Raw genomic sequence first — 15,893 nt, 5'->3', positions numbered from 1 at the left:
TTACTCTGGATTCAAAAACAAGTGAGAGTAAGTCAAGAATACAATGTTCTGAAATACTCAGATTTTACAGATGGTGGCTATTCCATCAGATGTAGGGCTGTTTTAATGCACATTGGGCTGCTGAATAAACTCCAGGAGCATGGAGGACCAGGACTGTGATTCACTGTGGGACATGCACAAAAGAGGATTAAGCGTAGCTGGGGATGGTCAGTAGATGGTCACAAAGGAATCAGTGAAAGAAATGAGTCACTTGCTTACAATGGGCTTGATTTGGGGTGGTGAGCTAGCAGTGACTCTTTGAATTAAAAAAGCAACTCTCTGAACTCAAAAGACCTTCCTCATAGGTGGGGCCAACGGCAGCAAACAGTCCAGACACGGAATTGCCATTAGCTTGAATTACCTTCAGAAAGCAGTTACTGTGACTTGGCTAGGGCACAGCCACTACAGATTTGGAGATGGGAACTTCTCAGGCTTAGACCAGGCTAGATTAAAATTAAAGACCAGGAGCAGCTGGGCTAGAAGAAAGCTATATTTAAGGAATAATATCAACTGGAAAAGGAAGGCATAGTGGCCCTTCTGTATGGAAAGTAGGGAGGAAAATATCTCTGACTCTGTAAACAACACAGCAGTAGAGAGGAGAACTATTTTTCCTTATCTTCTGCAAGTCATGATTGGTTGAGTGTGTAGATTGACAGTGAAGCGGCAGTGTGATAAAGAATGTCTCCATTGCAAACCTTCATAAAAGCTGACATACCAAAAAAATCAGCTCCAGATAGACTTCTGCAAAACCCAAGGCTGAAACCTCAAATGTCCACAAACTGGTCAATTGTAAACCTTGAGGACATTCTGTGGAGTTCATCCAAAGTCAATGTTTCCCTTAACCAGTTGTTAATTTGAGGACCTTAGCAGACATAGGCTGACCTTGGGAGGCCAGCTGAGGGGCTGACTCACGTTTTAAGCATGACCTATATGAAGAGACTCCATCTCCTGTGGCACTAAATAGTCTTTCAGATGGCTATTCTAGCAGGAGGGCAAGATGCTAGCCAGGAGATGTGTGTGTTGGACAGATGGTGTGTTTGGCTTTGCGATAGCCAGGAGGATAGACTGGTGATTTATTTCAAGGTTTGGTAAGGTGTCAGCGCCATTGATTCTGTTGCTGCTGGGCCAGGAACATTCACGTGATCACCCGGCATTTACGCAGCTGAAGCCAGATGTGGTCGTAAATTGCCAGGTGAAATGTCAGGAGACCCTTCCTAGAGACAGCAGCAGGTTAAGATGCCTGAGCGACCTTGTCCTCCGCACTTCCTCTCTGCCCTTTTGAACTCCTGTTATTCATTCCCTTGTGATTGTTTTCCCTGTGTCATGGGCAACAACAGATGTTTTGAGTCAAAGACCTAGCAGAATGCCTCCCAAATATATCAGGTCCAGGAGGAGAGGGATTGTATCTCTGGGACATTTTTGTTTCATTCTCTTTCAGCAGCTAAATGTATTTCCTCTACATTGTTTTCTTGTTGGAAACCATCCATTGGCGACATCACTGCCATCAAACTACAAAAAAAAAAAAAGGAGAGAGAGAAGAAGACAACCTCTAGCAGGCAGACCTGGTTCTTAACCAGCCAGTTGTCATGTTTTGGGACCTCTTAACCATCCAAAGGGCTTCTCCTCTAAAGTCCAAGCAAATCAGTAAAGTAGTCCACCCATGCAAGGCCAACCCTTTGCTCTATCAAGTCATCAACAGTCACTGTCTGCTAAAATTTCCTCTGTGTTTGGCAGTAGTGGGCCATAAGGTAGAATGTTCCAGAAGAGCAAACTCCATGGACACGGCCTGCTTCACTCACAACAGAGACAGGGATGCCGGGACTTAAAGGAGCTGAAGTACTGAACTGAGCAAAGTACACCTCTAAAGAGGCCAGGGTTATATTTCCTGAGGAAGCGAAGCCCAGGGTCTTAATTCTTCAGGAGTGAACTTGTTTCTTAGTCAGAGGACAGAAATTGGCTATACTTCATGGGGGAATAGAAGGATGACATGTGTCTAAATGGCAGTGGGAAAACTTAAAACTGAATTGAAGACGTTTCTGACAGTTAGGGCTGCACCCCCCCCCCCCCCCCCCCCGCCACACACACACACAAAAACACATTGCCAGCATGGCCTTTGTGAACCCCTGCTTTGGAGAATTCAAAGCAAAGGTGGACAGCTGTGCTGGGGTGTTTTCAGTGTGGTTCCTCTGGCCAGCAGGGCTGGCCCCTTCTAAACAGTCTTTTGGGGCCCCACTCTCATTCCAGAATCATGTATTCTTTTATTTTGTCTACTATAGATTGACCCGAAAGACATGTGGTCAACAACGCCTGGTGTTTAGCATGGGGCTGGCCCATTTCTGGGGTTAGGACATATCTGGGAACTGTCTTATTCCAAAGAACATCTTTCCTGTCCTTGAGCCAAACCTTACTTCCTTTGAGTCTCCAATTGGTCTTCCCAGGTTATTGGGGCTCTTTGGACCCTTTTACTTTCTAAAAGAAACAAAAAAACCCAGCAAAGCTGAAGTTCCAACACTTCGGCCGCCTGATGCAAAAAGTCAACTCATTGGAAAAGACCCTTATGCTGGGAAAGATTGAAAGCAGGAGGACAAGGGGGCAACAGAGGATGAGATGGTTGGATAGCATCACTGACTCAATGGACATGAGCTTAAGCAAACTCCAGAAGATGGTGAAGGACAGGGAAGCCTGGCATGCTGCAGTCCATGGGGTTGCAAAGAGTCAGACATGACTTAGCAGCTGAACCATAACAGGAGGCAGAGTGTTCAGAGAAGGTAGTTGAAATAAAGATCATAGCTTTTATGGAGCTTCTGCTGTGCCCCTGCTCCTATGTAAAGCACTCTAAAAGGCTCTTTCCATTTCCTCCTCCTCCCAGCCCTATGCAATAGTGCTATTATTGTATCCATTTCACAGATGGGAAGACTGAGCCATTAAAAGATTAGCAAAGCTTAGGATGCCAGCCCCAATGAGAGGTGAGGCTCTGGCGATTTACTCGGTCCAATGAGGGTTCAGATCCTACTTCGATGTCTCTCTAGGAGTGGTCTGGGACACACTTTTCAATTCTCTGAGCCTCTGTTTTCTTTTTGGTAAAAATGGAGAACATCATACTTATTTCACAGGAAGGTTACGGCAGGCGATGAAGCCCCCAGCGTGATGTCTGGCACCTCGAGGTGCTCAACTCACATCAGTTCTCTTGCCCCTGTCCTTCCTCTCCCCCTCTCTGGGCTCCTCTTGACCAAAGTCATTCCTTCGTGATGTCCCGCTTCTAATCAGTCCTCTCTCAGTGACAGGCGGGGACGTTTTGCAGCTCAGCATCCTTCTGACTGATGTCTCCTGCTAATTCCTTAAATTTACATATCATCTTTCTTCCCTCAAGCTCATAGCACTTAACAGACAAGTGGGGCACAAGTGATTTCACTAAGTGAAATTCAGAGGCCTGCTTGTCTAGAGATTCTGCAAACCAGTGGATTAGCTCAGATGTCAGCACTGAGTTATGATCCTTCAGCTGCTCGTGCTTAGCACGCCACCAGCATTAACTCCCTGGTCTTCCAGTGGTCCTTTAAATCATGCACAGTGATTATCATCTTATTGTGAGAAAGGGAGAGAAGAGAGGAGCGGAAAAGTGGGAGGGGGTGTGGGCCAGCTCAGGTCCCCGGGAGAGGCAGTCTGTGACATCTTTGGCCTCACGGTGCCTGAAGTTTTAGCAACAGGATGGGTAAATAAAGCAGACCCAGAGAAAATCCAGCCAGCCTGGCTTTTTACACCTCCACACACATTTTACTGACTAAATTCTAACCATTATGCTATGATTCCCATGCTGCTTAAGAATGTAAATTCACACAAGTGACAGTATTTCTGCCAAGCAATTTTCAGACAGCCAGTGGGTCTTATTTGTGAAACTGTGAAGGAAGAAGGCTGAATAATAAGTCTCTGAAATCTGGTTTCCTTTACATACGAGGTGGAAGCAGTTAAGTCTTGGAAATGACTGGGGCATGGGAGCATCTGGGGGGTTGTCACTGGCGGCTCGGTGGATTGGATGCTTCCACAGGTCACCTTGTTTTAAGATCTGCGTATCAGTCATAGGTATATTTACTTTGCAAAAGCTATTGTGCATTTTTACTTATACATACTCATATTTCAGTATAAACATTCCTTAATAAAAAGCAGAACGTCTCAAAAAAATCACCTCACCTTTGAAAAGGGATGTTGGCCCAGTAGGATGGGAGGGAATTGTGAGATTATATGAACCTGAGGGATTACAGAGCCCAGCTGATTTCCTGATCTGTTCTTGTTTCCAATAGACAGCCTCATAACTTTCTTTATCGATGTGTTTATCATTCATTCATGGGAACAGAAAATTTTGACATATATATGTATGTGTCACTATCTAGGGGCAGGGAGAAGAAGCATTCTTAACCCTCCTGTGTGTAAGGCCAGGACCTTATAGTCTAACCAAGGAAATAGAAAAGACATATACCAAGCAATTTAATTGCAGTACAAGGCAGGGGGCTGAAATGCATGAAAATGGCCTTCAGTCTTTTTAAAAACCAGGTAAAATCAGTGGTATGGTCAGTAAATGCTTGAGTTGTTGAAAGAAGAGAGGCATTAATGTTGAAATGTACAGAGTGGTGAGGAGAAGAACTGGCAAAAGTGGTGGGGTGGGGGTCAGGGGGAAGCAGAGAATTACAGGTAAAAGGAGAAAGGGGAACAGTGCCCAGTAGAGAAGCCAGTTTGCCTTAAATCGTATGTGAGTGATCACATGGATTTGGGACACGGTTATCAGGGGCACAGCTGACGTGAAGGGCCTACTGCCGAAGGCAGAGAAACCTGAAGTCCAGTCCAGCTTTGCTACTCACTAGCCTTTCTGCTTCGGACAAGTCACTTGAACCTTTCCCAGCCTCGATTTCTGCATCTTGTGTAGAGTAAGATTCATAAGACCCAGCTCACAAGCATATAGTGACGATTAAATTATAAAGGCAGATCAACATGCTTTGTAACCTGTAAAGCAGTATGCAAATAGGCCTTATAATTATTATCATCAATAGTGGTAGTAATGAGATCTGATAGGAGAAGCATAGGTTTAGAAGTTCTTTGAGTGTCTGGTTGTGACACCAGTGTCTCCTCCTCAGCAGATCACCATCATTGAAATTCTCTGCTGTAGACAGCTGCCTCTTTATCTGTGCTAACTCTGGCCTTGAAGAGCTCCCATGGTGCGGGGTATTGGGCCCATGTGCCTCTAGATGGTTAAGGTACCCCAAACTGGAATCCTGACTATGCATCTTAAACCGGTCTAATTTGACTTCAGGGGAGGGTAGCTTCCAGAACAATAACCCCGGAGAATCTAACCAGAAGGGACTTAGGGGATACGGGGAGGAGGGAGAGAGGTGGCCAGGAGGAGGAAAGGAGCTGTTTCTGGGCCACTGATGGGAGGACTCCCACAGGCTCTGCTTTCACTAGAAAGATGATGTTGGCAGGTATATAGCAGCACACGGGTGGCCCAGGAGTCCCCTGCTGATTCTGGGCTCTGGAGGCCCTGCCTGTCCTTCCCTGACAAAGATGTTCCCAGTCCCTGTTGAGGAAAAAAAGCTCTGTGCCCACATCTCAGATTAACATGATCCCGAGGCGTCTGATGTGCTGGTTATGTGCTGCAAAAGGGCCACCGCCGTCTTGCAGAAGTGTTCAACATAAGATGTTTCAGGGCCAAAAGGAGACAGTGAGATTTTCTGCTCAGATGCCATCCTGTTCTCTGTGCAAGTGGTCAAAATGCTCCTGCATGAACTGGATTTACCGGTGCAGGTCCCCACACCTATGTCTGCAAGGCATGAGGTCTGCCAACAGGGGACTCTGCCTCCCACAGAGTACCTGATGTATTTAAAAGTGCATCAGCCAAAAGACACATTCTTCAAACATTTGGATGGGTGAAACCTTCATCTCCCAATGTGTGTATGAAAAGTGAAAAATGAAAGTGAAGTCGCTCAGTCGTGTCTGACTCTTTGCGACCCCGTAGACCATAACCTACCAGGCTCCTCTGTCCATGGGATTTTCCAGGCAAGAGTACTGGAGTGGGTTGCCATTTCCTTCTCCAGGGGATCTTCCTGACCCAGCAATCGAACCCACGTCTCCCACATTGCAGGCAAACGCTTTACCATCTGAGCCACCAGGGAAGCTGCTAAACACATAGCTTTTGTTAGTGATGATGACAACACCTATTTTATTGGGGCTGTATTTGCCTGACTGTCTCAGAAAGGCCACATTCAGGCCTCCCCAGGGTGGGGCAGGGAAGGGAGTGGGGTCTCAGGTCCCTTGCATCACCCCTCTGTTGTTCATTGTTCAGTCACTCAGAACTTTCTGACTCTTTTCAACCCCAGGGACTGCAGCACACCAGGCTTCCCTGTCCTTCACCATCTCCTGGAGCCTGCTCAGACTCATGTCCATTGAGTAGATGATGCCATCCAACCATCCCCCACTCCTGCTCAGCCAGCATTCCCTGCTCTGCTTGAACAAGGATGCCGGGCTTCTGAGCTGCAGTTACCAGAGCCCAGGCTTCATCCAGGAGCACTGCTGGAGACAGAAGGTTGTAAATGTCTTCCAGTTGGACAGTGCCCAGCCAAGATGATAAAGGCTGGAAGCATAAACTACCTGGCCAGAACCATCCTCTAGTCTAGCAGTCACTTCACCCCGTATTATTCAGTTCATTACAGCGCCCTGGCCCTTTGGGTAAGCCGATGATGATTAAAATGTGGGCTTGGCCTCTCAGAATCTAGGGGGGAAAGACAAGCACCAATACAGCCAACCAAGACCTAAGGTGGATGGTACTAGGTGCCATATGTAAAAGGTACAAAGGAAGGGATGCAGAGAAAATTTTTAGGCAGGAGGGACCTTCTTGTCATAAAGACTCAAGAAAGGGCCTTAAGGGGATGCAGCATTTGAATCAGAGCCCTAAGAAAGGAACACAGAGCCTGGAGAACAAGTTCATAAATAAACAAAGGACACCCAAACTCTGCCCCGGCTTACCCCCCGCCCCCCGAGGGGCCATAACTGCCAGCTGGTGTCCTTCCCAAGCATTTACCAGGGACCTCTGTTTGGGTCTGTTTCCCCCTCCAGATGACAGGAACTTCCTGCGGCTGCAGAGTGATGGGCGGAGCGAGGGTCAGTACGCGCGACTCATCAGCCCACCGGTCCACCTGCCGCGGAGCCCCGTGTGCATGGAGTTCCAGTACCAAGCCACGGGCGGCCGCGGGGTGGCGCTGCAGGTGGTGCGCGAGGCCAGCCAGGAGAGCAAGCTCCTCTGGGTCATCCGCGAGGACCAGGGCGGCGAGTGGAAACACGGGCGCATCATTCTGCCCAGCTACGACATGGAGTACCAGGTGGGGTGGCGTCGGGAGACGGCGCGGAGATCCGAGGGGATCCTTGTGATCTGCGTTTCAATATTTCAAAGGCCGTGCCCATTCATCATTAGGGAACGCGGTTAAGCGCCGCTGTTTTCATTGTGTTTCTCCCGTTGCCATGGCAACTAAATGACACTCTTATTTGTTATTCAGAATGTGCCTATCTCTACACCCAGACTTGGTTCTTTGTTCCTCCTATTGCCTTTTATACTGCTGAAATCTTCCCCAACAAATGTTTCTTCTCTCCATTTTATTTTAGATTGCTATCAGGTAGGCTGACAAAGGAACACAGAAGCCAGGGAAATGAACACAAACAAACCCTCCAAACAGGAGAAGAGAGGCCCTGGGAACCCCTGAGACTCAGAGGAAGAGAGGGCAACAGCCTCCGCGCCCTGTCCCAAGTGTTCAGGTGTTTGTTGGTGCTTAGCAGTCAGCAGACCAGAGAGGTTCCTAAAGGAGTGGGTTCTCACCCTGCAGCTCCAGGAGCTGAGTTCTATTATCTCTGCCCCCACAGAGCAAGAGACTGAGGCACAGATGGGGATGCGCAGCTGTGGCTGAAACTTGGGTAGAGGAGGCAATGTGCAAGAGGTGACTGAGAACCAGCCAAAGCATTAACCTGCTCCTCCCCAGACGAGAGGCAGCAACAGATGGCTGGTGAGGCAGCCAACTGCTCGCTCAGCTTGCCGGAGGACATGTGCTCGTTTGCAGAGAGAACCCGGGGAGGGCGAAATCGAGGGCTGACTGGAGGCCGCTGAGCTGAGAGGCTCCTGCATGCAATCCGAAGTCACTCTCACGCTTGCAAAATAGCCTGAGTCCCACCCCCACCTGCCTTCCTACTTAGAAACCTCAGTGTGTTGTGGAGCTGCTCCCTGTTGGTATATTTTTGTCTCACCCACTAGACGGTGAGATTCTCCAGGCAGAGGGTCTTGTCTTCTTAGCTTTTCTAACTGTCAGGGTGCCTGGCACATAGTAGGTGCTCAGCAAACTAGTGGTAAAGAAAAATCACTTACCTTCTAGCTGTAATAATGGAGCCATGAGACACTGTTACCCCCAAGGTCATTCAAACCTGTACATTACATTTCTCACATTACCCCTACCTGCTCATGTCCTCTTGAGTTTCCAGATACCTGGGTTGAGCATTTGAAAGATTTGTGAGAACAAAGAAAAAAATCAAACATGGCTAGGGAAATTTCAACTCTCCTTTAAACATGCTCTGATTGTAGTCCTTTTAGTCAATGCATTCTAGTTACTGGACAACAATACCCACCACTTAGTTATATATATGTATTTTTTAATCCCCTTAAATATGCATTTGATTTCAACCAACTCATTTTAAATTGAGATTTCAAGTACCAGAGCCATGTGGTCAACAGATGTGTACCAGGTGCAGTAAGGCGCGTGTGCATGCATGCACGTGCACACACACACACACACACACACACACAGATTTTAAGCTACAGTTAACAGAAAACTGGAAATCTTTGCACTGTTTGCACCAAGAAGCTCAGTTAACCCTGGCGCTTTTTCTTCCTGCTTCTAGATTGTGTTTGAGGGAGTTATAGGAAAAGGACGTGCGGGGGAAATTGCCATTGATGACATTCGGATAAGCACTGATGTCCCACTGGAGAATTGCATGGGTACGTGAATATCTGTCTCTCCGTGTCTCCTCGTGTCGAGGGCTGGGATCCACAAGGGGAGGCAGCACCTTGTTTTCAAACACAGCTGTTCCCCCGGTGGGTGGGGCAGCACCAGTCCAGGCAGGAGGCCAGATGTGAGTTCAGTGAGAGCTTAGGCTGCAGTCAGGACGGGAGAGGTGTCAGAACGGGTGGAGTCCTCTACCCCTGCTCCCATTCAGAAAGAGACATGCGCTTAGTATGTGAAGATTCAGGGTGCCAAGACCCCATCATCAGACTCCAGCTTTTAGCAAAGAAAATGCTAGAGGACAAGAGCAACTGCCAGTCAGAATTACATGCTGGAAAGGTTTGATGGATTTAATGGAAGCCTTCACTGGTGAGCAGAAATAGTACATATGTTATATTGAAGTGATAACACAATTACAGGCAGTTCTTTTACATGAATGAATTGCAGGGCGAGCTATGGCATGTGAAATAAGAGTTCAGATTTTGCTTTGAAGCTAATATCTCTAATGCCCAACATGCCAGAGTTGTAAGATTACACATTGCATGCCCAGTGACCGGCACAAGAAGGACACTCTCTCCTTGGACAGAAGTGCTGAGCACCCAGGCCACCTAGTTCACCCCATGGACCACCTCCCATCAGAGCCATGGACATTCCCAAAAGCAAGAGGAAATCCTGAGAAGGAAGGAGACCTACTTTCAGTCCGCAGAGTGACTGTAATAACTCACCAAGTGCTTTTCTTGGCATATGGGTCCCGGGTGTGTGTGTGCCTGATGATGTCAGAAGCACCTGGGACCGCCCTAGTCCCTTCAGGCAACTCTCGGGGCCCTGGGCATCTAAAACTAATCCAGGCTCTGAGAAAGTAATCAGTGGTAAGTGACTGATTACAATGCTTCAGGGACCCATTACTCTATAAAGGACTTTTTGTTCCAAAGCAACTTTGAGAATCTTTCCCACCTGGCCCCCATGACGACGATGTGTTAGACCCAGAGCCTGTGGCGGGCATGAGCGACTTTTTGTGGGATAGTATGAAAAAGCTTGATGAAACTCATCTTCATCATACACTGTGTCCACCTTATGTATTTCTCTCATCTAACTCAAATTTTTTTGTTTTTTTGTTTTTTTCAGAACCCATCTCAGCTTTTGCAGGTGAGAATTTTCAAGGTAAAAAAAAAAGTTATTTTTAAATTTCTGCATGCCTTTTCCTTCCTCCCATGTGATGTGAATTTGGCGGAGGCGATAAGCCTCCAGGTTTGACAAAGCTCCCGAGAGAAAAATAGATGCCACACCTTCTCACCGCTAGGTGGCGCCAGCAACACCTGTAGATATGGGGAAAGGGCGATTGAGAGCTTCACTGTCTCTGGATTAATTAAAGTTTAGAAACCTATAATAGAGACAAATAGGTTACAGATAAACCTTTCAGCGTTGCATTGTCCAATGGAGAGCAATGAGGCTGAAAATGCATGAGTGGTGAGAAAAGAGAGGCTGTGGGGAGACGGAACCAAAAAAAAAAGAAAAAACGTCAGTAGTAAATTAAAAGTGAAATGAGGTGGCAATGATTTATTTTCGACCAAAGATGGTTTCTTTCCAGTCAGAGGGCACCAAGGCAGCGGTCTCAATTAACCCTCCGCGAGGTACACAGTTGTGTGAGGGAAGAAAGTTAGGGGAAAGACATGAGGAATGACAGTCCTCAGCAGAGAAGGTTGCAGAAACCTGGAGGCGGTGTCTGGTTAAGGGAAGAAGGAGGCTCATTTGGTGACTGGAATTAGAGCACTTGAAATACAGGACTGAAAAATAGAAAGCGACATTTTATCCCTAATAAAGTAACTAGAGAACAGAGCAAAGAGAGAGGAATGTGGGATGCCTGCCTTATCCCAGGAGGGAAAACTAACCTCCAAACTTGGGGGTGCTAAAATGCAGTGTATTTCACATCTCACCCTCTCTGGAATCCTCTTGGTTGACACCGCTAACATTTCCACCCGGGTTCCAATGCTAAGGATTTGGAAACCACTCTGTAAATGCTTCCCATGAGTTGGCCCGGGTGTATAAGCACACTCAGAGACACTCACCCACACCTAATACCAGAACCTACTTTATGCAAACAATCCCGAGGGTTTCGATGCCCTGTTTACATTGGCTGGCCTTAACCCCACAGGTGACAGCATTTCAGAGATAAGGGAAGTCGTTTTTATATCTGAAGTCTAGACTCGTTATCTTCGCTCTCATTAATCTGTCCAGCTCCTGGCTGGACAGAGATGAATTCCTGGTTTGCCACCTAGATGTGCTCTCTGACTTCAAATCATCTCGCCCAATTTGCCACTCATCACCCACAGCGCTAAGACAGCAGATGAGGGAGAGGGCCGCAGGATGGGAGGTGGGAAACCTATCTGGGATGTCTTTTCTTTCTTCCTCACCCTTCCTGGCCTCCGTGAGCCCCATCCCCACTCCCCACTGCACATTTTTCAAGTATTAAGAGTATTCCTGTGCATGTGTTGGCGCTCCGTGGGTGTGAGATTTTCTGTTAACGTGAATGTAAAAGTATCGGAAGGAAAAGCTGAGATCAAAACTGAACGGCTTGGATTACAGTTGAATTCAAGTTCTAACTCTCGGGACCCAAGGTAACGTAGATCCTGGGGAAGTAAACTTGCTTATGTTGTTTCACGTGACTTTGATTGCTGAGACTCAAAGCTCCCAGGAAAGGCTGGTTAGGGCCTTCAGCCCCCACGGCAGACACTCTGCTGTGTGAACATGGATGTCTGGGTCCATGACTGACAAGTTCAGTGGCTAAGTGCTTTGCTTCTGTGAGTGAATAAACAAACCAGGGCACATGTGCTGTCGCGGAGGCTGTATTTACCATGAGGCTACACAGGCCAGTCATGTTCTCTTGTAAAATATATATGTAAATAAAATAGCCTCAGAGCTGCAGTGCTCGTTTAGCCAAACTAAACACAGGGCTTAGGGACCCCAAGGTAAGAATTTCCAGTGTGCTTCCGATGGGCTGGTTTGGGGCTCCAGCACACGCAGCCCTTGAGTGGCATGGATTGCCCCACGGCTGTGGTCTTGGGAAAAAACAAGCATCTTTGGAAGGAGGAAACCAAACTCCAGAGACTTGGCTCAGGAGTCAAGAGCAGGATGGGAATTGAGAATGGACAGTGTCGATCACGTTGGCAAGTTTTACATGGAACTCTGACTTGGTAGCCAGATGAACCCTGGGCCAGGGAGGCTTCTATTGGGCTGAAGCCCCTCTGACTTCAGTAGACATCTCTGGGTTTTGACTTGAGTGAAGCTTTCCATTTGGGAGAGGAAAGAGGACATTGGCTCTACCTTACCAATGACCTCTCCGGGTCAGGGTGGTGGCAGCCTTCTCTTGGTGGGACGGTGAATGCCTTGGGAATTAAACCAGGCTGTTCATTCAAATAGAGAAACAGAGAAATCAGGTTTGGGCAAGCAGGATATGGAAAGCTGATGGTGAAACCCTATTAACAACAGGCGTATATTGTTAGTATGGTGGTTGTTTTTTTTTTTTTTTTTTAATGTAGATTGTTTTTCTTTTCCATTATAAATTTACCATGAGACAGAAGCAGTCTCATTCTTTATGAGAGACCAATGTGTACTAGGTAAACCTTTAAGGCAATGCAACAAAAGTGGCTTCTGGACTGAGGCTTATTAGATAGTCTTGATCTTTTATATTTTGAAGTGTCTTTCATTTTCTGCCTCTTACTCATCTCTTGCCATGGAACATTTTCTTTTTATTCGAATCACCTTGTGTTTTCTGCTTGGTATATGTGCTTTGATTGTGTATCAGGATATGAGTCAGTAGTGAAGAGAAACAAGCCACACTGGAAAAGAGAGCCATGTAGAGAGGGGACAAGGAGATGGAATGAATAAGCTGTGTTGTCATGTGATGTTTAAAAAGACTTTTTTGCTGTTGTTCTAAACAATGTGGCCTGGGTGTGCTTTTTTTTTTTTCTTTTTTTCTAAGCAGTGGCTATAGACATAGTGCCATCATGTATCTTTTTCTAGAATTTGAGCTTTAACAAATGAAAAACTGTGTGTAAAAGAGTGGGGGGAGGTGGAGAACTGAAAAGTGGTGTAATTAAGGTGATGGATTATTTCTTCTTAACCAATGCTTTCTATTTTCAATATGAGTAAAAAGAATAATAAGCCAGTAAAAATACATAAAACCCGTAATCTGAGTTCTGCAGTTGTTTACCAGGTAGTTATTTTTAGCAGGTTGCAGTGGAAGCAAGAGCTCTTGTTCATGTTCGAGGCTGTGGGCTTTGAACAAAGTGGGAGCAGAGAGACCCGTGGGAGTCCCAGGCACGGGTGGGAGTGAAAGTGAAGGATTCAAAAGTGCTGCATCAACCACTGATGGATGCCAGGAGGGACATCAGTAGCTCCTGCTCACAGCTCTGAGCATGGGTTTTGGGTCTCAGACCAGCTCTGAGGGCTGCTGGCCCTACCTCTTGGGCCTCACTCGTGCAGTCCTCTGCAATTTTCATCCAGGTAAAAGTAGAAAGAGGACATCACAGGCTGTCTCCTGGGCATAGAGGGGCCCATTTTGGGGCAGTGACAGCTGCCTAGGGTTTGACCCTGTGTCTCAGGTTTTCAGGTCTGTTTAGTTCGTACCAACTGGCCCATCTCTGCCATGTCTCTTCCCCATCTTTCCATCCCCGCCCACATCCCCACTTGATCTGCCAATCGGCTGCCTCCCTGAGACTTTGCTCCCGAGTGTAATGCCCCCCTATGCCAGGGCACAAGACCTGGGGTGAGCCTCAAATTCCCTCTCTCTCTGGCATCCCTTTCTCCCACAGCTCTCTTGACTAGAAGCACTTGCAAGACACAGTGAGGGTTAAATGGCGTTTTCACCGTGATCCTCTGATGAAAGGCAGAGTATTCCCAGCCCCTGCCAGGGCTCCAGATAGGCAGCTGTGGGCTGTGACTCCTTCCCCGTGGCCCCCTCCCCCTGAAGTCCCCAGCTGCTGGATCAGAGCTAGGTGTTGCTGAGCCGGGGAGCCTGGAGATGAGATGCGTGTGAACCGCTCACTGCCCGCCTGCTGCTGCTGCCCGAGGGGATGCCAAGGCATCCTTTGTGAGGTTCGATCTGCAGAGGCCTGACATATCGCCCTGCAAGTTTACCATTCATTGAAGCCGCCACCAACATCAGTTTCTCTAAGGGGAGAAGAAAATTTTTTTCACTGACTTTTCCTCTGTCCAGGAACAGAAGGGACAAGCCTTAATTTAAAAGAAGTAATCTAAGTGTCACCAAAGAGAGGACAAGTGTTCAGACTTCAGGCAGCCACGGATCTGGGTTTAGGGGTGTCTTAGACAGGTGTGGGGGGGCAGGCAGCAGCATTCCTACTAATTAAGTGGAAATCTCCCAATGACCGCCCCCCCGACACACACACACACACACACACACACACACACACACACACAAGGCAAGTGCAAGGCAAATGGAGAGTCATTTCTCAGGGAAATTTTATGCTTCTGCATTTTTCTTCCAAACAGATCGGTAGGCGTGACCACGTTCCTCGACCCTCTTCTATAAACTTCTCTAGAGAAGCCAGCTTTCTCTTTTGTTTGTTTAATCTCACAAATTAAATAAATGTTTTAACTGAAATGCCCCTTCTCCAGCACTTCGTTTTCAACCTACACATACAAGACTGCAGACAGGCCAGGCCTGAAAGAGTTCTGATTTGCAATGAGCCTCTTTTTTTCCCCTCCAAGAGAGATGATTTACATTAGGTATCTTTCGAAACATTTCTCTTGGAAACCTGGATGACTCCTCCAGGTCCGGAGGACATTTCATAAACTTAGCTGCAGGAGATGTTTTCGCTTTTTGGTGATTCAGTGAGAATTTGACTGAGAGTCCGCAGACAGGTTCAGACAGAGAAAGAAGCAGAAAGGGAGAGGTCTGCTTCCTGTTCCACCCCTTGTGGTTAGGGCAGAGTCTGCACACTTCTTCTGTCAGTGGACAGATAGTGAACATGTTGGGCTCTATGATACTCTGTGTGGCTGGGACTCCCTGCGCCTGGGCACAAAGGCGGCCATAAGCCATATGTGATGAGGGTGGCTGTGTTCCAAAATGTACAGAAATAGGCTGAGAGCCAGATTTCGTCTTCTGACCCCTGGGATCCAGCACAGGCGGAGGATTTGGTCCACGTGCTTCCAGTCCTGACCCCGCCACTTCCCAGCTGCGTGTGCTTCCTCCAAAAGCTCTGGGTCATCTCTTGGGTTCCACTCTGTGCTGCCCCAGTCCTCCTCCTCAGTTTTCCTCCAGGCAAAACCAGGAGAAAGTCACTTATCCTCTCAGGTTCTCCACTTTCCCATCTGAGAGTCATGAAGAATAAAGGTGATTAGTTGTCCAATTCCTGGCACCCAGGAAGTCTCCACTCATTAGAGTGGTAGTTATGCTCACATTTCCCAATTGCTTATTAACTCAGTAACCCTGTTTGCACAACAGGAGTGGAAAGAACCTACCTACTGGGTAATTTTTTTGTTGTTATACTCCCATATTGCTTCTTGACCTTTTGGCTAAGATCAAGTGTATTATCCTCCTGTGCAGGGCTTCTTAGAATCTATTGTTTCTCAGAGTTTAAATTCTCCACCTTCACACCACCCCTTTCTCCAGGAGCTCAGAACTTTTACAGGTAGAAGCCTACTCAACCTTGCAAATACACTTGGAGTTATTGACTATTTAAATTTCTGTTTCTCATTATCTTACACAATGGGAAAACCATATACAGAATTAGAAGGTGGAAATTCATGAAAAATAGAACAGGCATTGAAAGCATCTTTCAGTTGGGGGGAAATCAAAGTCTGTGAGTACAT

At 47.1% G+C, this 15,893-nt stretch overlaps 1 protein-coding gene across 5 annotated transcripts in view; it reads left to right on the top strand.

The window, feature by feature from the left end:
• Positions 1-15,893, top strand: part of NRP2 (neuropilin 2) — a 120,063-nt gene that overhangs the window by 77,530 nt on the left and 26,640 nt on the right. For 2 of the 5 annotated variants that reach the window (XM_061148940.1, XM_061148942.1), the window contains exons 13-15: positions 7,138-7,400; positions 8,962-9,058; positions 10,188-10,223. In XM_061148940.1, coding sequence (XP_061004923.1) covers positions 7,138-7,400; positions 8,962-9,058; positions 10,188-10,223 — 396 coding nt within the window. Of the gene's footprint in view, positions 1-7,137; positions 7,401-8,961; positions 9,059-10,187; positions 10,224-14,570; positions 14,683-15,893 lie in introns of those variants that run through there. The other 3 variants (XM_061148941.1, XM_061148943.1, XM_061148944.1) reach the window with 2 other exon arrangements.

This window comes from Dama dama, chromosome 8, assembly GCF_033118175.1.
Source record: "Dama dama isolate Ldn47 chromosome 8, ASM3311817v1, whole genome shotgun sequence".
Lineage (NCBI taxonomy): Eukaryota > Metazoa > Chordata > Mammalia > Artiodactyla > Cervidae > Dama > Dama dama.
This window is presented reverse-complemented; position numbering and strand designations above follow the sequence as displayed.